Below are 19,549 nucleotides of genomic sequence, written 5' to 3' on the forward strand. Positions count from 1 at the left end.
TTTTGTAGAATGTACAAAATAATTGATAGTTAGAATCTGATTGGTTGCTATAGGCAACATCTCCACTTTTTTAAACCCGCAGTTTAGTAAATATACCCCTTGGAATAAAGGGCCTTTATTTTCAAACTACACTGGTTTGCATTGTGTCTTATCTGAGGAGTATTTGTGCTTCAAAGGAGCGAGACACTAACCTGAAAGTACTGGGGAACATTGATTTATGCCACTTCCAAATCAATTTATGTGGCTAAAATGCAGTGCCTGGCTAAATCATCTACACCTCTAAGTATGGATAGTTTCTGTCTGTCCCGATAATTTAAATATACTGTTCTGTAAAACAGTGTCATTTTTGTGGACTGCGTGCATAATCTGGAATAGCAGTGAGGACCATTCAACTCATCATCCTCCCATGGAAATCTGTGTATCTAATTCACTGCACAAATCCAGGGGTTTATGGCCCTACAGCTTTAGGATGTCACAGTGACACTTATAGGACTCTTGTACTTTTCCATCGCCAGCTCATTAATGACCAATCATGGAAGGAAGCCATCTTTGAAGCACAAGAGGATTGTAGGTGTCATAAAATCTGTTTCGGCCCTAGTTCAACAAATACTCTGCGTGAGTGATAATTACGGCTATCCATGATATAAAGGTTATGTGACATGTTATATCAGCTGCATACTTTAAGGGGCATATTCAATTCTCGGTGTTTTCCGTGGCGTTAAAACTATTACCGTTATTACGGTAATAGTAAGCTGGATTTCAGCTCGCGGCTCCCTGACCCGCCAGTTGACATCCAGCGAGAAAACTAATAATGGTAATAGCGCACGCGCCGCAGGATTTTTGGCTTTAACGCCAAGAATTGAATATGCCCCTAAATTGGTGAAATCTGGAAAACAAGTTAAATTCGTACTTGATGTTAGATTCTATGTAAATCTGTTTACATTGATAATGTAATCTGTTTGTACATTTCATTGCAGATATTGATTCTTCTACTGTAAAAACGTGTCTTGGATTTGAAGCTGAAATATCAGCGGCAGTGAAAAAGATTGATGGTTCAGTTTCTGTAAAACCTGATGTTTGTAAAACGGTTCTCGAAAATACAGAAGGTAGGTTTTTATGGCATTTATGCTATATTTGTCTATATTACCTTGTCCAGTAAGTGAAAAAAAAAGGATGTTTAAAGTTCTAGGGTACTATAATGGTCACCAATGACACTAGAAGTTCAGCTACTATGGCGGGACTATTAGTGGTGAGAAAGGTCAAGTCGACCAAGCTACACACAACTGGGTAGAAGCCACACAAAATCAGTTATCCCACAAAAGTGGTAATATAACCATGGTCTTAGAATTTTCAGGTCTGGTTGGATTATTATTTAATATTTTGTCTAATAATGATAATTTTACACAATACGCCAGAAAGCATTTGCTGACAGTACCTTGCAATTAAATGTATTGACCATAATCCATGACTGCGTCCTAGGGGTAAATGTATGAATTTCCGGATTCTTCATCTCCGGCGTGTTCAGCCTCTTCAGCGCTTAAATTTAAAGCGGCGCTGCATTGTAAAGGGAAGGGAAGACACGCCGGAGATGAAGAATCCGGAGATTCATACATTTACCCCCTAGTCTTGTTGTGACATTAAATATTTATAAATGTCTCATGTGTTACAGGATCAACAACCCAATCTGCTGTAATTGAAGACACGGTCTCATTTGTTGAAGGTGGAACAGTAGATTTTGCAGCAGTTTTTGAAGAAAAACTGTCTCAGAGAACCGAGCAAATTGACGTTCAACTTTTTTCCAAATGGGCTTCTTCTTTAGTAGATGCACCCGTGATAATAAAAAAAAAGGTAAAAAAAATTATGGAACCACTCAAGAGTGATTAAATCAGTAAGAGCAGTCAAGAAACAATTAGTGCACTTTTAGTTTATGATATGAGGAACATTGGGTTGCATATGAACTTCTTGCAATCTTCACCATTATTAATAGACTGCCAACTCAGTGTTCCTGTGGATATAGTATTTAATAACATTATGTAAAGCTCAAAAACCACATCTAAAAACTGAAGCAAAATCAGGTGTATTCCACAAAAATAAGACCATGGGGCCTGATTCTTTAAGGATCTTAACTCGAGAAACTTCTTATTTCTCCTGGACAAAACCATGTTACAATGCAAGGGGTGCAAATTAGCATTCTGTTTTGCACATAAGTTAAATACTGACTGTTTTTTCATGTAGCACACAAATATCAACTTTAAATTTCAATGTAGAAATAAGCTATCAAGTATTTGTGTGCTACATGAAAAACAGAATACTAATTTGCACCCCTTGCATTGTAACATGGTTTTGTCCAGGAGACTGAAATAAGAAGTTTCTCAAGTTAAGGTCCTTAATGAATCAGGCCCATGTCTACAAAGCAAATATAACCAGGTTCTGTTGCGTGGATCAGGCAAGTTTTACAAATGAATCATAGATAAAGTTGGCTGATGAAGGGGCCTCTGTGCTCTGAAAGCTAGCAAATATAATAATATTTTTTTGGGTTGGTCAATAAAGGTATCACTCCTATAATACTTTTGTTTTTTTTGACACAAAAGTATTTAACATCACATAGAACTATATATAAACATACTACTCTTTTAGTAAAGTCAAATATCCCTTTAGCCTACTACCCTCCAGCCTGCTAGTCCATGTCCTTTTGTTCTAATTTTTTTTTACTCTGTATAATGCTTTCCTCCTGTATCTTGAGCCTTTAACTATATACCTACTCTTTGGAACTTTCTGCCTTGCACAATCTGAGAGGAACATTCTCCTGTGGTTTTTAAAACATGGTTAACAATTTACTAGGCCATGTGATTAATGCATCATTTAGGGGGTAGATTCAATTAGATGCAAGGTCCCTTTGGAACCCTGTACAACGCAGAATGTTATTGGTAATTATTATTATTATTATTATTATTATTATTATTATTAATAATATTATTATCGTAGATATGTAAGGCACCACGGAACTTCACGGTACTGTAAAGTAGGCATAACAGGACATACATAAAACAGGGACACACAAGGAAGACAAAATAAACACAGACATGAAAACAAAAGGTAGGGAGGGCCCTGCTCATTAGAGAGCTTACATTCTAAGTGGAAGAGGGCACAGCTAAAACAAGAGGAGTGAGTGTGGCTCAGGGGGAAGATTAGGACAGTTGTGAAGGTACATTAGTGTGAGTAATATCATCAGGGATAAGATAAACTCTTAAAAAGAGGATTTTCAGAGAGTATTTAAAGATCTGAAGGCTGTGGGAAAGCCTGATTGTACATGGTCATGAATTCCATAAGTTGGTAGCAACAAGGGAAACGTCTTGTAGGCCGGAGTGAGAGGTGCTTACCAGAGATGAGACAAGCCCCAGGTCAGAGGTAGATCTAAGAGGGCAGGAGGGATAGTATTTTTATATGAGATTTGAGATGTATGAAGATATGGTATTGTTGAGGGCTTTGTAGGTAAGGCTGAGTAATTTGAATTGGATTCTGGAGGACACAGGGAACTAATATAGGGATTTGTGGTGCATCAGATGTGGAGCGGTGAGAGAGGATGATAAGTCTTGCAGCAGCATTTAGGGTGGATTGAAGTAGGGATACATGGGCATTTGAAATACCAGATACCAGGAAGTTGCAGTAGTCAAGACAGGAGATGGTGAGAGAATGGATAAGAATTTTGGTAGCATGATGGGTAAGAAAAGGGTGTATTCTAGCAATGTTTCTAAGGTGGAGTCAACAGGACTGGGAAAGAGTCTGGATGTGAGGAATAAAGCAGAGGGCAGAGTCAAGTGTAACACCAAGGTAGCGGGTCTGGGATAGTGAGGAAATTGTGGTGTTAGCGACAGTGAGGAAAGATGGTAAGTTTTGTTTTGGACATGTGGACATGTTGCGCTTTAGGTAGCTTTAGGACAGCCATGTGGAGATAGCAGAAAGACAGTTTGCTACACAAGATAGTACAGAAGGGGAGAGGTCAGGGGAAGGAATAGAGATTTGGTTGTCGTCAGCATAGAGGTGGTAGTGGAGGCCAAATGAGCAAATTAGTCCCCCAAGAGTACAGTGAAAAAAGTAAAGGGCTAAGAACAGAGCCTTGCAGGACACCAAAATATAGTGAGAGCTGAGGGGAGGATGTACCAGAGATAGAAATAGGAGTGGTTTGATCAGTAGGAAGTAAACCAGGAAAGAACTGTGTCACTAAAACCAACGGAGTGAAGGGTGTGTAGGAGAAGAGGATAATCAACAGTGTTGAAAGCAGCAGAGAGGTCCAGGAGAATAAGTATAGAGAAATGACCCTTTCATTTTGCAGTAAGTAGAACATTAATCACATTTATGAGGGCAGTTTTTTAAATCCTGCTCATTTTTGCATGCATCTAACAGGGAACCTTCGTGACTATTTGAATCTCCCCCATTATGTCCAGTATTCAACACTTTTCCACCTAATCTATAATTTATATCATGTGTTTATTATGCAACTATCAATCTAATGGATTCATAGTGGGAAATCAGGAAAGAATGATGACATAAGAAAGAGAATGGAGGCCAGTGGGATGTCACAGCCTGAGAGTTAGAGAGGATAAGGAGCAGGGTCCTCCAACAGCACAGAGTTGTGATTTAAGGTTCCCGTGAAAGGGATGTTGGAAGAATGTAGTGTCAAACACACCTCTATATAAAATGAAGTTCGTACATACTAAATTAAACCTATGGGGTTACTAATCTGTGACTGAACACAGTTGCCCCATTCTATGTACTAGCAGATTGTTTTTTGCATACTAGCAGTTTGTTTTTTAAGATAAGCTATTCTCTTCATCAGGTCTGTTTCCCATCTATACTCACCTATGTTTGTATGCCCAGTAATTTAGCACCTACTTTAAACAGAGCAGATTAGATCAAAAGCCTTAGAACTTTATAATCATAATTTTGTTATATAAGTGCCTTCAGGAGAGATTTCTTTTCTTTCTCTCTCCACAGCTCTCTCCAATTTATACTCTTATTCCAATTGACCTACACGAAGCCTATAACAAGACAAAGAACTTGGAAAGAGCCCTTGAAGAATATCTTGATGAATATAATGTATGTAAATGCCAGCCTTGCCTGAATGGTGGCACTGTGGTGCTACTTGATGGGGAATGTGTGTGCAAGTGCCCTCTGGAATACAAAGGCATCGCCTGTGAGACACTGAAGCATGATCAATTGAAAAGTAAGTAATTAATTCAAACTATAAAAAAAAAAATGTTTCAAAACCTGTCCTGTCTCCCTATTCCTTGATAATTTCACCACCTGGCTCCCTCAATTCCTTTCCTCCAACCTTATCTCTCTCAATCTTGAAGGACTTTAAGATCCCTATTGACAATGATTCTGACCCTGCTGTCTCTTAACTTATTTCCCTCTCCCCTCACATGAACCACCCCTCTCAATAAACATCCTCACTGTCACTAATAGACTTCATCAAGCCTCTCATCAACCATGGTACTCCTCACTTACCCATTACCTACATAAATGCTCCCGTAAAGGGGAGTGCCGCTGGAGGAATTGGCGCTCACACACAGATTTTCTGCAATTCAAATTAATTCTCTCTTCTTACAGTTCTGCCCTATCACACTCTAAACAGTCCTACATTAAAACTCTCATTTCCTTTGCCAACTTAAACTCCCTTCTCTGCCCTCCTTCCCTTCCCCTCACCTCCTCAATTTCTGCTCTTGACTCCACTCACCTCTAAAAATCCATATGTCATGACATCTCCTCCCATCAGTCCCTTTTCACCCACTCTCTACCTCCTGCCTTCTCACTTTGCCCTTCCTCCTCCCTATTTATGGGGATAAGGTCTGCACCCTTCTCTTCCCACTCTTCCTCTTACCTACCCACACTCTCCTCCTTCCCGCTCATGCTGCGGATGAAGCCTGCACCTTTCTCTCCTAATCTCCCACCTCCACCTGCCCCCTTGACTTAATCCCATCTCACCTCATCCACTCCCTCTTTCCTGAGGCTTGCCACCTTGCTCAGCCTATTTCTCTTCTTTGGCATCTTTCCCTTCTGCTTCAAACATGCCTTTGTCTCCCCCATAGTCAATAAACTGTCCCTTAACACTCTCTAATTACCACCATATCTCCCTCTTCTGAAGTGTTTTTTTACAACCATCTTATCTCCTTCTTCATCCCTCACTCACTTACTTTATCCACTTCAATCTGGCTCTCACGGACTCCACTCCATAGAAATCCCCCTCACAAAAGTCACCAACAATATTCTCATTGCTTAATCTAACGGTCACTTCTCTGTTCTTAATTGTCATGTCCCCTCTGCTGTCTTTGATCCATTGACCAACCTCTCCTCTTGCAAACACTCCATTCCATTGACTGCCGCAGCACTGGTTTACTTCTCACCTCACCAACCGCTCCTTTTCTTTTTCTACATCTGACCACATCAACCCCCCCGTATTACTTTACCTATCGGAGGACTGCAAGGATCTTGGCTATCTACCCATCTCTCTCTACACTTCTCTTGTTTATTTCATCAGCTCATTTGGCCTCAAATATCATCTATATGCTGATCATCCCAACATTTATCTCTCATCTCCTGACCACTCACCCCCTACTCTCTTATGTCTCCAGTTGTCTTTTGACCATATTACCTTGGATGTCTTAACACTTTCACTCACCTCACTTCACCTGTTCGTTGAAGGCAATAAACTCTCCTCTGTTTCTCAAGTCCCCTGCCTGGATGTCATCCTAGGCTCCTCCCTCTCTTTCACTCCCCAAATCGAGTACCTCTTCAAATCCTACCTAACATCTACAGGACCCATCCCTTTCTCACCTTGGAAGCAACCAAAACTCTTATATACTCTCTCGTAATTTCTCACTTAGACTACTGTAACCTCCTCTTTTCTGGCCTATCCTACTCCCATATCACCCCCATCAGTAAATCCTCAACACTGCTGCTTATCATCTCTTTGCTTTTGCCACTTTACCTCTGTTGACTCTCTCTGCCAGTTGCTACACTAGATCCCCGTCATCTACAAAGCCCTCAGCCACTCCTCTCCCCCCTAAATCTCCAACGTCATTCTTACCAACAATAACTCTTGTCCCCTCCACTCTGCCAACAGCCACCGCCTCATTAGCACACTAATTACCTCTTCGCATTCCTACCTGTGATTTTCCTGACCTGTGGAACACACTCCCACGTCCTTTTGGAATAGCCACTAGTCTACAAGGCTTCAAAAGTGCCCTAAAATCTAATCTCTTAAGTCAAGCCACCAGCTCTCCTCTTCCTAACTTCTCTACCTTTGCTACAATATCTATTTCCCACTCAGTGCCACCCTATTAGCGTCTCCCTCTTCCACTTTCCCCCTATCTACCATTGCACTTCTTGGCCTGTCTCCCCAGTCCTGTTTCTTGAGCCCATGCTCCTGGGCACATGCCAACTTCACATGGGTGGTACTTATCACTTATGCTCACTGTCTTGTCTATAGTTGTATCTGCAATCTATGTTCTTTGTTTATACTCTGTTAATTTGTTGTTGACTGGTCATTGTATAATTTTGCTTTATGTTATTATGCATTATTCGCAGCTATTTGTGCATTGTGTAATACTGTTAAATTTGTACTTGTTAAACCGCTATGTACGGATCATTTGTGGAGCATATAAGGCATTAATTGTGTGAGGAAATAATAAGCTTACTTTACTGGGAATTGCACACATTTTTTTATTATCCTGTTCCCCAAATGTTAATTAGAAGATTTTAAAGTTATTGTTATTAACTTTTCTGCTGCCTTCTAGTGGAAAGAAAGCACATATTACATACACCGATCAGTCACAACATGAAAACCCCCTGCCTAATATTGTGTAGGTCCCCCTCGTGCCTCAAAAACAGCTCTGATCCGTCGAGGTATGGACTTAACAAGACCTCTGAAGGTGTCCTGTGGTATCTAGCACCAAGACGAGATCTGGGGAATTTGGGGCCAAGTCAACACCTTAAACTCTTTGTCATGTAGAAGACAGACTCTGGATGCTCAATATGCTGTCTGCTAGCGGCCTGGCAGACATCGCTGCTTGCTCTTTTTATTAACAATATGTAGCAGCTGCACTAAGAGGCCTAATAATTATAGGGAGAAAACCCAAGATAGGGTTGCTCCCTATTTATGAAGCCCTCTGTACCAGAGATAACTTCAATTAAGCTCCAGCTATCGCAGTGTCTGTCTGGTAAAGGCTTCCCCATGCTAAGTTTTTTAACCATGGACTGGTTGGCGATAGCAAATACTGTGCAAAAGGAAAAATGCTGATAATCACTCAGGCACCCAGTAAGTGCATGCACTATCTGCCCTGCACGCAAAACTTATTTGCATTTGCAAATCATGTTGCATTGAAACATGATTCACTCAATTACTAATTGTGGTGCAAAATTTGCACATAACTCTAAATCATCCCTACTGCATACCTCCCAATCTTTCAAAAAGCAAAATCAGGACACAAATAAGAAAGATGATACAAAACAACTACCAGACCCACCCAAACCAAACTCTGTTCCATGTAAACCTTACTCACATTATCCAATGGCCACGCATACTGCACAGCACTTTGAGATTTGGAACACACACCATAGTAAAACAAAACACAATACTAAAATAACAGACAGAATTGTGATAAAAAAACACATTGCTGTAGCCTGCGGATTGTTGATAATAATACATAGTAACCACGCCTTGGCTTGTATTTGTAGTCCAGAAAGTTGTGTAATAGCATTGGCAATGACTGCTTGACATGAAGTGATCAATTAATGAGAATATGCTTGTACTTATAGAGACTGACAGACCCATAGTAGGACACTGGGGATGCTGGACACCTTTGTCTCCCTGTGTAAATGGAATAGCGACAAGAACCCGAAAATGCATCTCCCCGAGTCAGTCGCATAGTACACCATGCCTTGGAGAAAGTACTAAAACAATTGAATGTTAAAAAATATAGTACACCCCCCCACCTCAGGATTCAATTCTAGACCACTTCTGATGATTCCATTATACTGTATGGACCCTAACCTCCCATTTCTAATGTGTCATTGCACGTATATAAAATAAATATGTGTATTCTACCTGTAATTGATCATTGCTCCTTTACATTGGCAAGTATACATAACACAAAAGATGTGATGTGATTACGGCACACAGAGTAGCCTGCCGCCATAGGCCCATGCCTTTGTAGCCTATTCACAAATCTGGGCCTCTTGGTATTAAAGTGTATTGTTACTGTACTGAATGAATAAACAAATACATCTTCTATGAAACAATTCATTGGTGTTTTTTCTTTACAAGACACATTACACTATATCAGTACAAAAAAGTGAAATAAATTAATCAAAGGGGTTTCTATCTGTGTGTTTCGTGAGAGAGTCTGATTTACAATTCATCATGGAAATTATTTTCCAAATATTGACTATGATAGAATCAAACGTTGCTTTATGATCAATCATGTGAACATATCTATTGATTGGGATTGCCTAAATATGGAGTATTACCAAGCAATATGACCAGTCAAATATTGCTTAGAGACAGTAAATTACTTTGTATCAGTCAAATTGATTACATCTGACCACAGACTACATTATACATAAACTATATAGACGAAAGTATTCGGACGCTTGACCATTACACCAATAGGGACTGTAATGATATTGTATTCAAATTAGGGATGTGCACCGGCGACTTTTGAGGTCTCGTGTTTTGTGTTTTGGATCCGGATTTTCGTTATTTTTGAGGTTCGGATTTGTCTCGCAAAACACTTGACGAAAGGTCTCGGTTCGGATTTAAGGTATTGGATTCGGATTTTTTTTGAAAAAAACATAAAAAGTTTAAAAATCAAGTTTTTGGGCTTATTTTCACTCCTAGGCTATTATTAACCTCAATAACATTCAATAACAAGCATTTCCACTAATTTACAGTGTATTCTGAACACCTCACAATATAGTTATTAGTCCAAAACGTTGCAACAAGGTATCTTTCTGGACTGCGTAGAGGAGTGGGTCACCACAATATATATTAAAAACCCTGAACTTTTATGATTCGCACCAATAATTGTACCTGGACTGCGTAGAGGAGTGGGTCACCACAATATATTAAAAACCCTGAACTTTTATGAATCGCACCAATAAATGTACCTGGACTGCGTAGAGGAGTGGGTCACCACAATATATATAATAAGAAAACCATCAACTGGTTTGATTCGCACCAATAAATGTACCTGGACTGCGTAGAGGAGTGGGTCACCACAATATATTAAAAACCCTGAACTTTTATGAATCGCACCAATAAATGTACCTGGACTGCGTAGAGGAGTGGGTCACCACAATATATATAATAAGAAAACCATCAACTTGTTTGATTCGCACCAATAAATGTACCTGGACTGCGTAGAGGAGTGGGTCACCACAATATATATAATAAGAAAACCATCAACTTGTTTGATTCGCACCAATAAATGTACCTGGACTGCGTAGAGGAGTGGGCACTGGGCACCACAATAAAATATATAAAAAACCTTCAACAGGTCTGCATTACACTACACATACGGCTGCTCCTCCATCCTCTCCATCATATACATGTTGGAGTTTTAGCGTGTGACAACCTCTTGTTTTTGATAATGTCAGTGCATTTTGAATATTTTTCAATTTGCCCCACACCACTGAATGTACTTTATCTATGATACGCATCTATCTATCTTGACTGCGTAGTGTGGTGGCCCCGGTACACAATTTGGTACCGGGGCCACAATAAAATAAATACACCCTCCACGTGTCAGAATTCCACCAAACAAGTATCTGGACTGCGTAGTGGGGTGGCCCCGGTACCCAACTTGATACCGGGGCCACAATAAAATAAATACACCCTCCACGTGTCAGAATTCCACCAAACAAGTATCTGGACTGCGTAGTGGGGTGGCCCCGGTACCCAACTTGATACCGGGGCCACAATAAAATAAATACACCCTCCACGTGTCAGAATTCCACCAAACAAGTATCTGGACTGCGTAGTGGGGTGGCCCCGGTACCCAACTTGATACCGGGGCCACAATAAAATAAATACACCCTCCACGTGTCAGAATTCCACCAAACAAGTATCTGGACTGCGTAGTGGGGTGGCCCCGGTACCCAACTTGATACCGGGGCCACAATAAAATAAATACACCCTCCACGTGTCAGAATTCCACCAAACAAGTATCTGGACTGCGTAGTGGGGTGGCCCCGGTACCCAACTTGATACCGGGGCCACAATAAAATAAATACACCCTCCACGTGTCAGAATTCCACCAAACAAGTATCTGGACTGCGTAGTGGGGTGGCCCCGGTACCCAACTTGATACCGGGGCCACAATAAAATAAATACACCCTCCACGTGTCAGAATTCCACCAAACAAGTATCTGGACTGCGTAGTGGGGTGGCCCCGGTACCCAACTTGATACCGGGGCCACAATAAAATAAATACACCCTCCACGTGTCAGAATTCCACCAAACAAGTATCTGGACTGCGTAGTGGGGTGGCCCCGGTACCCAACTTGATACCGGGGCCACAATAAAATAAATACACCCTCCACGTGTCAGAATTCCACCAAACAAGTATCTGGACTGCGTAGTGGGGTGGCCCCGGTACCCAACTTGATACCGGGGCCACAATAAAATAAATACACCCTCCACGTGTCAGAATTCCACCAAACAAGTATCTGGACTGCGTAGTGGGGTGGCCCCGGTACCCAACTTGATACCGGGGCCACAATAAAATAAATACACCCTCCACGTGTCAGAATTCCACCAAACAAGTATCTGGACTGCGTAGTGGGGTGGCCCCGGTACCCAACTTGATACCGGGGCCACAATAAAATAAATACACCCTCCACGTGTCAGAATTCCACCAAACAAGTATCTGGACTGCGTAGTGGGGTGGCCCCGGTACCCAACTTGATACCGGGGCCACAATACCTCCTCCAAACATGCTACAGACAATTCATCATTGAGATCCCATTAAGTATGTTAAAGACAGACAGGGTCCAAGTGTTATTAGTTGACTTTGTAAAGAAAAAAACTGTCCCTGTTGCACATAGTCGTGCAATGAAGACTTACTTTTTCATTTAAAGGCACGATCTTTCAAGTGTAGTGTTTGTAAGTCTAAGTCATATTATACTTTTGGTAAAATTGGTTTTTTTTGTTCCTCTTTATGTTAATTAATTAGTAATAGAATTAAAGTAGGAAATAGAATTAAATAGAATTAAAGTAGGAAATAGAGTGGTATAGAGTTGTAGTGTGGTATAGATAGAGTGGTCCACACAATATAATAATAAAACCCTCAACTGGTCTGAATTCCACCAAACAAGTATCTTGACTGCGTAGTGTGGTGGCCCCGGTACACAATTTGGTACCGAGGCCACAATATAATTTAAAAACCCTCCACGTGTCGGAATTCCACCAAACAAGTATCTGGACTGCATAGTGGGGTGGCCCCGGTACCCAATTTGATACCGGGGCCACAATACCTCCTCAAAACATGCTCCAGACAATTCGTCATTGACAGACCCCAGACAGACAGGGTCGTAGTGTTATTGTTTGACTTTGTAAACCCAAAAAAATGTCCCTGTTGCACTTGCACATAGTCGTGCAATGAAGACTGACTTTTTCATTTAAAGGCACGATCTTTCAAGTGTAGTGTTTGTAAGTCTAAGTCATATTATACTTTTGGTAAAATTGGTTTTTTTTGTTCCTCTTTATGGTAATTAATTAGTAATAGAATTAAAGTAGGAAATAGAATTAAATAGAATTAAAGTAGGAAATAGAGTGGTATAGAGTTGTAGTGTGGTATAGATAGAGTGGTCCACACAATATAATAATAAAACCCTCAACTGGTCTGAATTCCACCAAACAAGTATCTTGACTGCGTAGTGTGGTGGCCCCGGTACAGAATTTGGTACCGAGGCCACAATATAATTTAAAAACCCTCCACGTGTCGGAATTCCACCAAACAAGTATCTGGACTGCATAGTGGGGTGGCCCCGGTACCCAATTTGATACCGGGGCCACATTACCTCCTCCAATTTCCAAGTGTAGTGTTTATAACATCTTAACACTACACTAATTCTAGCACGTCAAAACCTCTTGTTTTAAATAATGACAGGGCATTTAACTTTTGATTTAATTTATTGAATTTGTTGGCATTTTCTTTTACTTTTTGAACATGGCAAACGACTGTTGAATGGTCACATAATGCCAAAAAAAAAGGTGCAAGATGGAATTGTCCTTGGGCCCTCCCACCCACCCTTATGTTGTTGAAATAGGACATGCACACTTTAACAAACCAATCATTTCAGCGACAGGGCCTACCAAACAACTGTGGCTGAAATGATTGGTTTGTTTGGGCCCCCACACCAATAAAACAATTCATCTCTCCCTGTACAAACTAAACAGGCTCTACTGAGGAAAGATGTCGTCCTTATCCTCAACCTCTGATTCCTCTCCCCCTACAGTGTGTACTTCCTCCTCCTCACACATTATCAATTCGTCCCCGCTGGACTCCACAACCACAGTCCCTCTGTACTGTCTGGAGGGCAGTGCTGTACTTCATTGAGGAATTGATTATTCATTTTTATAAACATCATTTTTTCAACGTTGTGAGGAAGCAACCTCCTTCGCCGCTCACTGACCAGGTTCCCCGCTGCACTAAAAACTCTTTCCGAGTACACACTGGAGGGGGGACAACTCAGTTAAAAAATAGAGCCAGTTTGTACAGGGGCTTCCAAACTGCCTTTTGGAGTTCTACCACGTCACTACCTCTAGTTAATTTAGATTGCAAGGCTTGTAAATATAAATACTTTGAAGATAAAAAAAAGCAGGCTGCACAGACTGTGGAGCTAGAAAGTGAAATTAAATGGACCACGTTACTTTGGTGGCTATCTATGCCCCCCCCCCCCCGCCCTACACTTGTAGTTGAATATAAATAAAGCAGCCTGCATAGACTGTAGAACTAGCAATTCAAATATACAAAGAAATGGACAAAGGCAGTTTGGTATCTGTCTGCATCAGATCCCCTCTCCACTAGGAGTAAAACAGAAAACTTTTCAGCCGTTATATAATCTAGAATATAAATAGAAATTGAGAAATGCAATTTGGTATCTGTCTGCATCATAATCATCAACATCCTCCTCAGCGCCAGCTACATCAATATCCTCCTCCCAGTGCACAACATTCACACCTTCATTAGCCAAATCTGTAACTGGACTGTGGGTGATCCTTCCAGCATATGCAGAGGGCGTGCTGCAAATGCTGGATGGAGTCACCTCTTCCCGTACAGTGATGGGAAGGTCAGGGTTCACAACCAACAACACCCTTGGACTCGCCTTGGGGATTTGTGATGTCATCTGTTTAGAAGGCAGAGTTCTTTGCTGTTTTGTTGTTGTTGCTGACAGCATAACTCTCTTAAATTTTTTGTAGGGGGGGGGAGGAGGGCTTTGATCCTTGGGTGAAGTTGGACCACTAGTCATGAACACGGGACAGGGCCTAAGCCGTTCCTTGCCACTACTTGTCGTAATTGGCATATTGCCAACTTTACGTTTCTCCTCAGATGATTTTAAGTTTCTTTTTTTGCTGTTTTTTGAGAACTTGGGCTTTTTGGATTTTACATGCCCTGTACTAGGAGATTGGGCATCGTGCTTGCCAGACGACGTTGATGGCATTTCATCGTCTATGTCATGACTAGTGGCAGCAGCTTCAGCATTAGGAGGAAGTGGGTCTTGATCTTTCCCTACTTTATCCTCCAAATTTTTGCTCTCCATTATATGTAGCACAAGATACTGCAGAATGTGTGAACTTGGTAATATTGCAGTACCAATGGACTTATAATGCTGGATTGGTTTTGCAAATTTGGTTATAATTATTATATATTTTTTTTTTTTTTTAATTTTTTTTTTTTTTTTACTTTTTTTTTATTTTTTACAAACTTGGGAATAATGGGGAAATAACTATGCCCTTAGAAGCACAGAGCACAGGACACAGCACCACTGGACTGAACAGGACACGGCACAGGACCCAGCAGCACTACGGAACTCAGCAGGACAGAGCACAGGACACAGCACCACTGGACTGATACTGCAGAATGTGTAAACTTTGTAATATTGCAGTACCACTGGACTTTTACTGCTGAATGTGTGAACTTGGTAATATTGCAGTACCAATGGACTTATAATGCTGGATTGGTTTTGCAAATTTGGTTATAATTATTATATTTATTTATTTTTTTTTAATTTTTTATTTTTTTTTACTTTTTTTTTATTTTTTACAAACTTGGGAATAATGGGGAAATAACTATGCCCTTAGAAGCACAGAGCACAGGACACAGCACCACTGGACTGAACAGGACACGGCACAGGACCCAGCAGCACTACGGAACTCAGCAGGACAGAGCACAGGACACAGCACCACTGGACTGATACTGCAGAATGTGTAAACTTTGTAATATTGCAGTACCACTGGACTTTTACTGCTGAATGTGTGAACTTGGTAATATTGCAGTACCAATGGGCTTATACTGCAGGATTGGTTGTGAAAATTTTGTGGTAATTAAAAAATATTAAAGTAGTTTTTGGTATTTTATAAAAAAAAATTTTTTTTATTTTTTTAAACACAGGGGAATATTGGGGAAATAACTATGCCCTTAGAAGCACAGAGCACAGGACACAGCACCACTGGACTGAACAGGACACAGCACAGGACCCAGCAGCACCACTGACCTCAGAAGGACAGAGCACAGCACACAGCACCACTGGACTGATACTGCAGAACACAGCACAGCACAGCACAGCACAGCACAGCACAGCACAGCACAGCACTAAACAGCACTAAACAGCACAGAACTAAACAGCACAGAACTAAACAGCACAGAACTAAACAGCACAGAGGACCACCTAACACACCCTCCCTCTACCCTGATCAATGCCCGAGTGAAGATGGCGGCGACTAGCGGGGAATTTATAGGATCCGAGTATCGCGAGATCCGACAACGGGATTATGAGTCAGAGCCTCAGTTTCACTTTTGAATTTGGCGCCAATACCCGGATCTGTCTCGGATCCGACTCGGATCCGCAACGTTCGGGTGGGCTCGGATTTCAGAAATCCGAGCGCGCTCATCCCTAATTCAAATACATATTTTTGTGCATGATACTCATGCATTCTAGTCAAAATAATCTACTTAAGGTCTTAAAAAGGTTCTTGTCATGCATTTGGGCCTAGCCCAGGCCTCCTCAGGGGAAGAGTGTTACTTCCCGAAGCAAGCGCCTTTTTAATGTGTGTTCATGAGGTAAAATTACCTCACGAAAATGAGTTTGACCCCTCAACTCGTAAATTTAGTCTCTACTACTCCTCCCACGGTGGGAAGGGAGGATGATGGAAGTTAACTGACTGCACTATTCTCATTTTTTTGTCAAATAATGTCAGTATATCAAATTTTAGGTCAATTGGATGAGCCCTTTCTGAGAAAATTGTTTTATCCACACACACTAACACACGCCGCTACACATGTGTGTTCATGAGGTAATATTACCTCATGAAAATGAGTTTGAGCCCTCAACTCGTAAATTTAGCCTTTACTACCCCTCCCACGGGGGGAAGGGGGGATGATGGAAGTTAACTGACTTCACTATTCTAATTTTTTTGTCAAATAATGTCAGTATACCAAATTTCAGGTCAATTAGATGAGCCCTTTCTGAGAAAATAGTTTTTTCCACACACACACACACACTCTAACACACGCTATAGACTTTGCAAGACCAAGTAATTTGAATTCCAAAAGTGGTGCCAACTACTGTTACGTGTGAAAGCCGAGCTGCAAGAAAACAGTAAGGCCAATCCCTGTGGAGAGTCCATCCAACAGTGGGATGTCTAATCGTAATGCAGACAGATACCAAACTACCTTGGTCCATTTATTTTTTAGATTGTTCAGTCTATCCAGGCTGCTTTTTTTCTATTTTACTCCTAGTGGAGAGGGGATATGATGCAGACAGATACCAAATAGGGCTGTGCACCGGGCACTTTTGGTGTCTCGTGTTTTGTGTTTTGGGTTCGGATTTGCTTGAGGTTTTGGGTTCGGATTTGTTTCACAAAACACCTGACGAAAGGTTTTGGTTCGGATTTAAGGTTTTAAATTCGGATTTATTTTGAAAAAAACATAAAAAGTGTTAAAATCGAGTTTTTTTGGTTTATTTTCACTCCTACGCTATTATTAACCTCAATAACATTCAATAACAATCATTTCCACTAATTTCCAGTCTATTCTGAACACCTCACAATATTGTTTTTAGTCCAAAACGTTTCACCGAGGTAGCTATCTGGACTGCATAGTGGAGTGGTCCCGGTACCCAATTTGGTACCGGGGCCACAATACCTCCTCCGACTTTCAAGTGTAGTGTTTCTAAGTTAAAAACCCTACAGTAGTTCGAGCACGTCAATACCTCTTGTTTTAGACGACCATGGTACTGAGCATTCATCATTGAGATCCCATCAAGTATGTGAAAGACAGACAGGGTCCAAGTGTTATTTGTTGACTTTGTTAAACAAAAAACTGTCCCTGTTGCAAATATTCGTGCAATGAATAGTGACTTTTTCATTTAAAGGCTCAAGCTTTTCAGTGTAGTGTTTCTAAGTTATAAACAGTACAGTAGTTCGAGGACGTCAATACCTCTTTTTTTTTATTATGACTGGGCATTTAACTTTTGGTTTAATTTGTTTAATTGGTTTTAATTTTGTTTTACTTTGTGCTCATGGCAAATGACTGTTGGACGGTCAATTGTTTTGTGAAAGACATAGCGGTCTTACGACTTCCCCTCTTGGAAGATGACCGACTAACAGCAGCAACAGCAGCAGTGGCAGTAGTAGGCGTACTGCTGCAGGATTCCTTTGATGAATCCCTTATTGAAGAGGACTCAGTCTCACTGGTGACTTTGGCTGCAGGACTGAATCTGATGGAGATCGTGGAGGAAGTTGACGAGGAGGGTGTTGCTGGTGTGTATCCAACAGGACCAAGGGATTTAGGTGTCCCTGTACTGATGGTCCTAGCCCCAGATCCTGAACTAACCACTGAACTATGAAGGTTATTCAGGTGGCGTATAAGGGAGGATGTCCCTAGGTGGGCAAGATCCTTACCCCTGCTTATTTGAGCTTTACATAAGCTACATATGGCCATACATTGGTTGGCCGGATTTGGATAAAAATAACTCCAGACCGAAGAGGTGCATTTTTTGGTCTTCTGACCTGGCATGACAATGGGCTTTTTAATCCCATGGACATCAGCTGTTTCCCCCCCTGGTGCCTCATTTACAATAACCACATCAGCATTCTCATCATCAAGTTCCTCCACATCGCCAGCTACATCAATAGGCTCCTCCCGAGCCACCTCTTCCCGTACAGTGATGGGAAGGTCAGGCTTGACAACCACCAACACCCTTGGACTCGCCTTGGGGATTTGTGATAATTTCTCTTTAGAAGGCAGAGTTGTTTGCTGTTTTGTTGCTGACAGCATAACTCTCTTCAATTTTTTTGTAGGGGGGGGGGGAGGAGATCCATGGGTGAAGCTGAACCACTAGTCATGAACACGGGCCAGGGCCTAATCCGTTCCCTGCCACTCCGTGTCGTAAATGGCATATTGGCAACTTTACGTTTCTTCTCAAATAATTTTAAGTTTCTCATTTTGCTACTTTTACTGAACTTGGGCTTTTTGGATTTTACATGCCCTGTACTAGGAGATTGGGCATCGGGCTTGCCAGACGACGTTGATGGCATTTCATCGTCTATGTCATGACTAGTGGCAGCAGCTTCAGCATTAGGAGGAAGTGGGTCTTCATCTTTCCCTACTTTATCCTCCAAATTTTTGTTCTGCATTATATGTAGCACAAGAGAGTGTACCCCTAAGCCACACACACTCGGCAAAGCCTTTAAAAATTATATGCAGCACAGGAGAGTACCACTGGACTGGAGTTATACAGCAGTACAACTGGACTTATACTGCAGAATCAGTGAAATTTGTAATATGGCAGTAACAACAATGGACTTATACTGCTGAATCAGTGAACTTTGTAATATTGCAGTACCACTGGACTTATACTGCAGAATCAGTGAAATTTGTAATATGGCAGTAACAATGGACTTATACTGCAGGATTGTTTTGGGATATATATATTTTTTTTTTACAATTACTTTTTTTGTAATTTTTCTTATAACTATTTTTGAAATTTTTTATAATTTGAGAATAATGGGGAAATAACAATGCCCTTAGAAGGACAGAGCACAGGACACAGCACCACTGGACTGAACAAGACACAGCACAGGACCCAGCAGCACCACTGAACTCAGAAGGACAGAGCACAGGACACAGCACCACTGGACTGAACAGGACACAGCACAGGACCCAGCAGCACCACTGAACTCAGAAGGACAGAGCACAGGACACAGCACCACTGGACTGAACAGGACACAGCACAGGACCCAGCAGCACCACTGAACTCAGAAGGA

The 19,549-nt window shown here is 41.3% G+C and overlaps 1 protein-coding gene across 1 annotated transcript in view; it reads left to right on the forward strand.

The window, feature by feature from the left end:
* C9 (complement C9) overlaps positions 1-9,300 on the forward strand; it is a 39,393-nt gene extending 30,093 nt beyond the window's left edge. Inside the window, exons 8-11 of the mRNA XM_075184183.1 lie at positions 978-1,106; positions 1,670-1,848; positions 4,996-5,224; positions 8,818-9,300. Of these exons, the coding sequence (XP_075040284.1) occupies positions 978-1,106; positions 1,670-1,848; positions 4,996-5,224; positions 8,818-8,972 (692 nt within the window). The 3' untranslated portion in view covers positions 8,973-9,300. The remainder of the gene's footprint in view (positions 1-977; positions 1,107-1,669; positions 1,849-4,995; positions 5,225-8,817) is intronic.
* The last annotated feature ends 10,249 nt before the right edge of the window (positions 9,301-19,549 follow it).

The sequence above is a fragment of the Mixophyes fleayi genome, chromosome 1 (genome assembly GCF_038048845.1).
Source record: "Mixophyes fleayi isolate aMixFle1 chromosome 1, aMixFle1.hap1, whole genome shotgun sequence".
In the NCBI taxonomy this organism is placed as follows: domain Eukaryota; kingdom Metazoa; phylum Chordata; class Amphibia; order Anura; family Limnodynastidae; genus Mixophyes; species Mixophyes fleayi.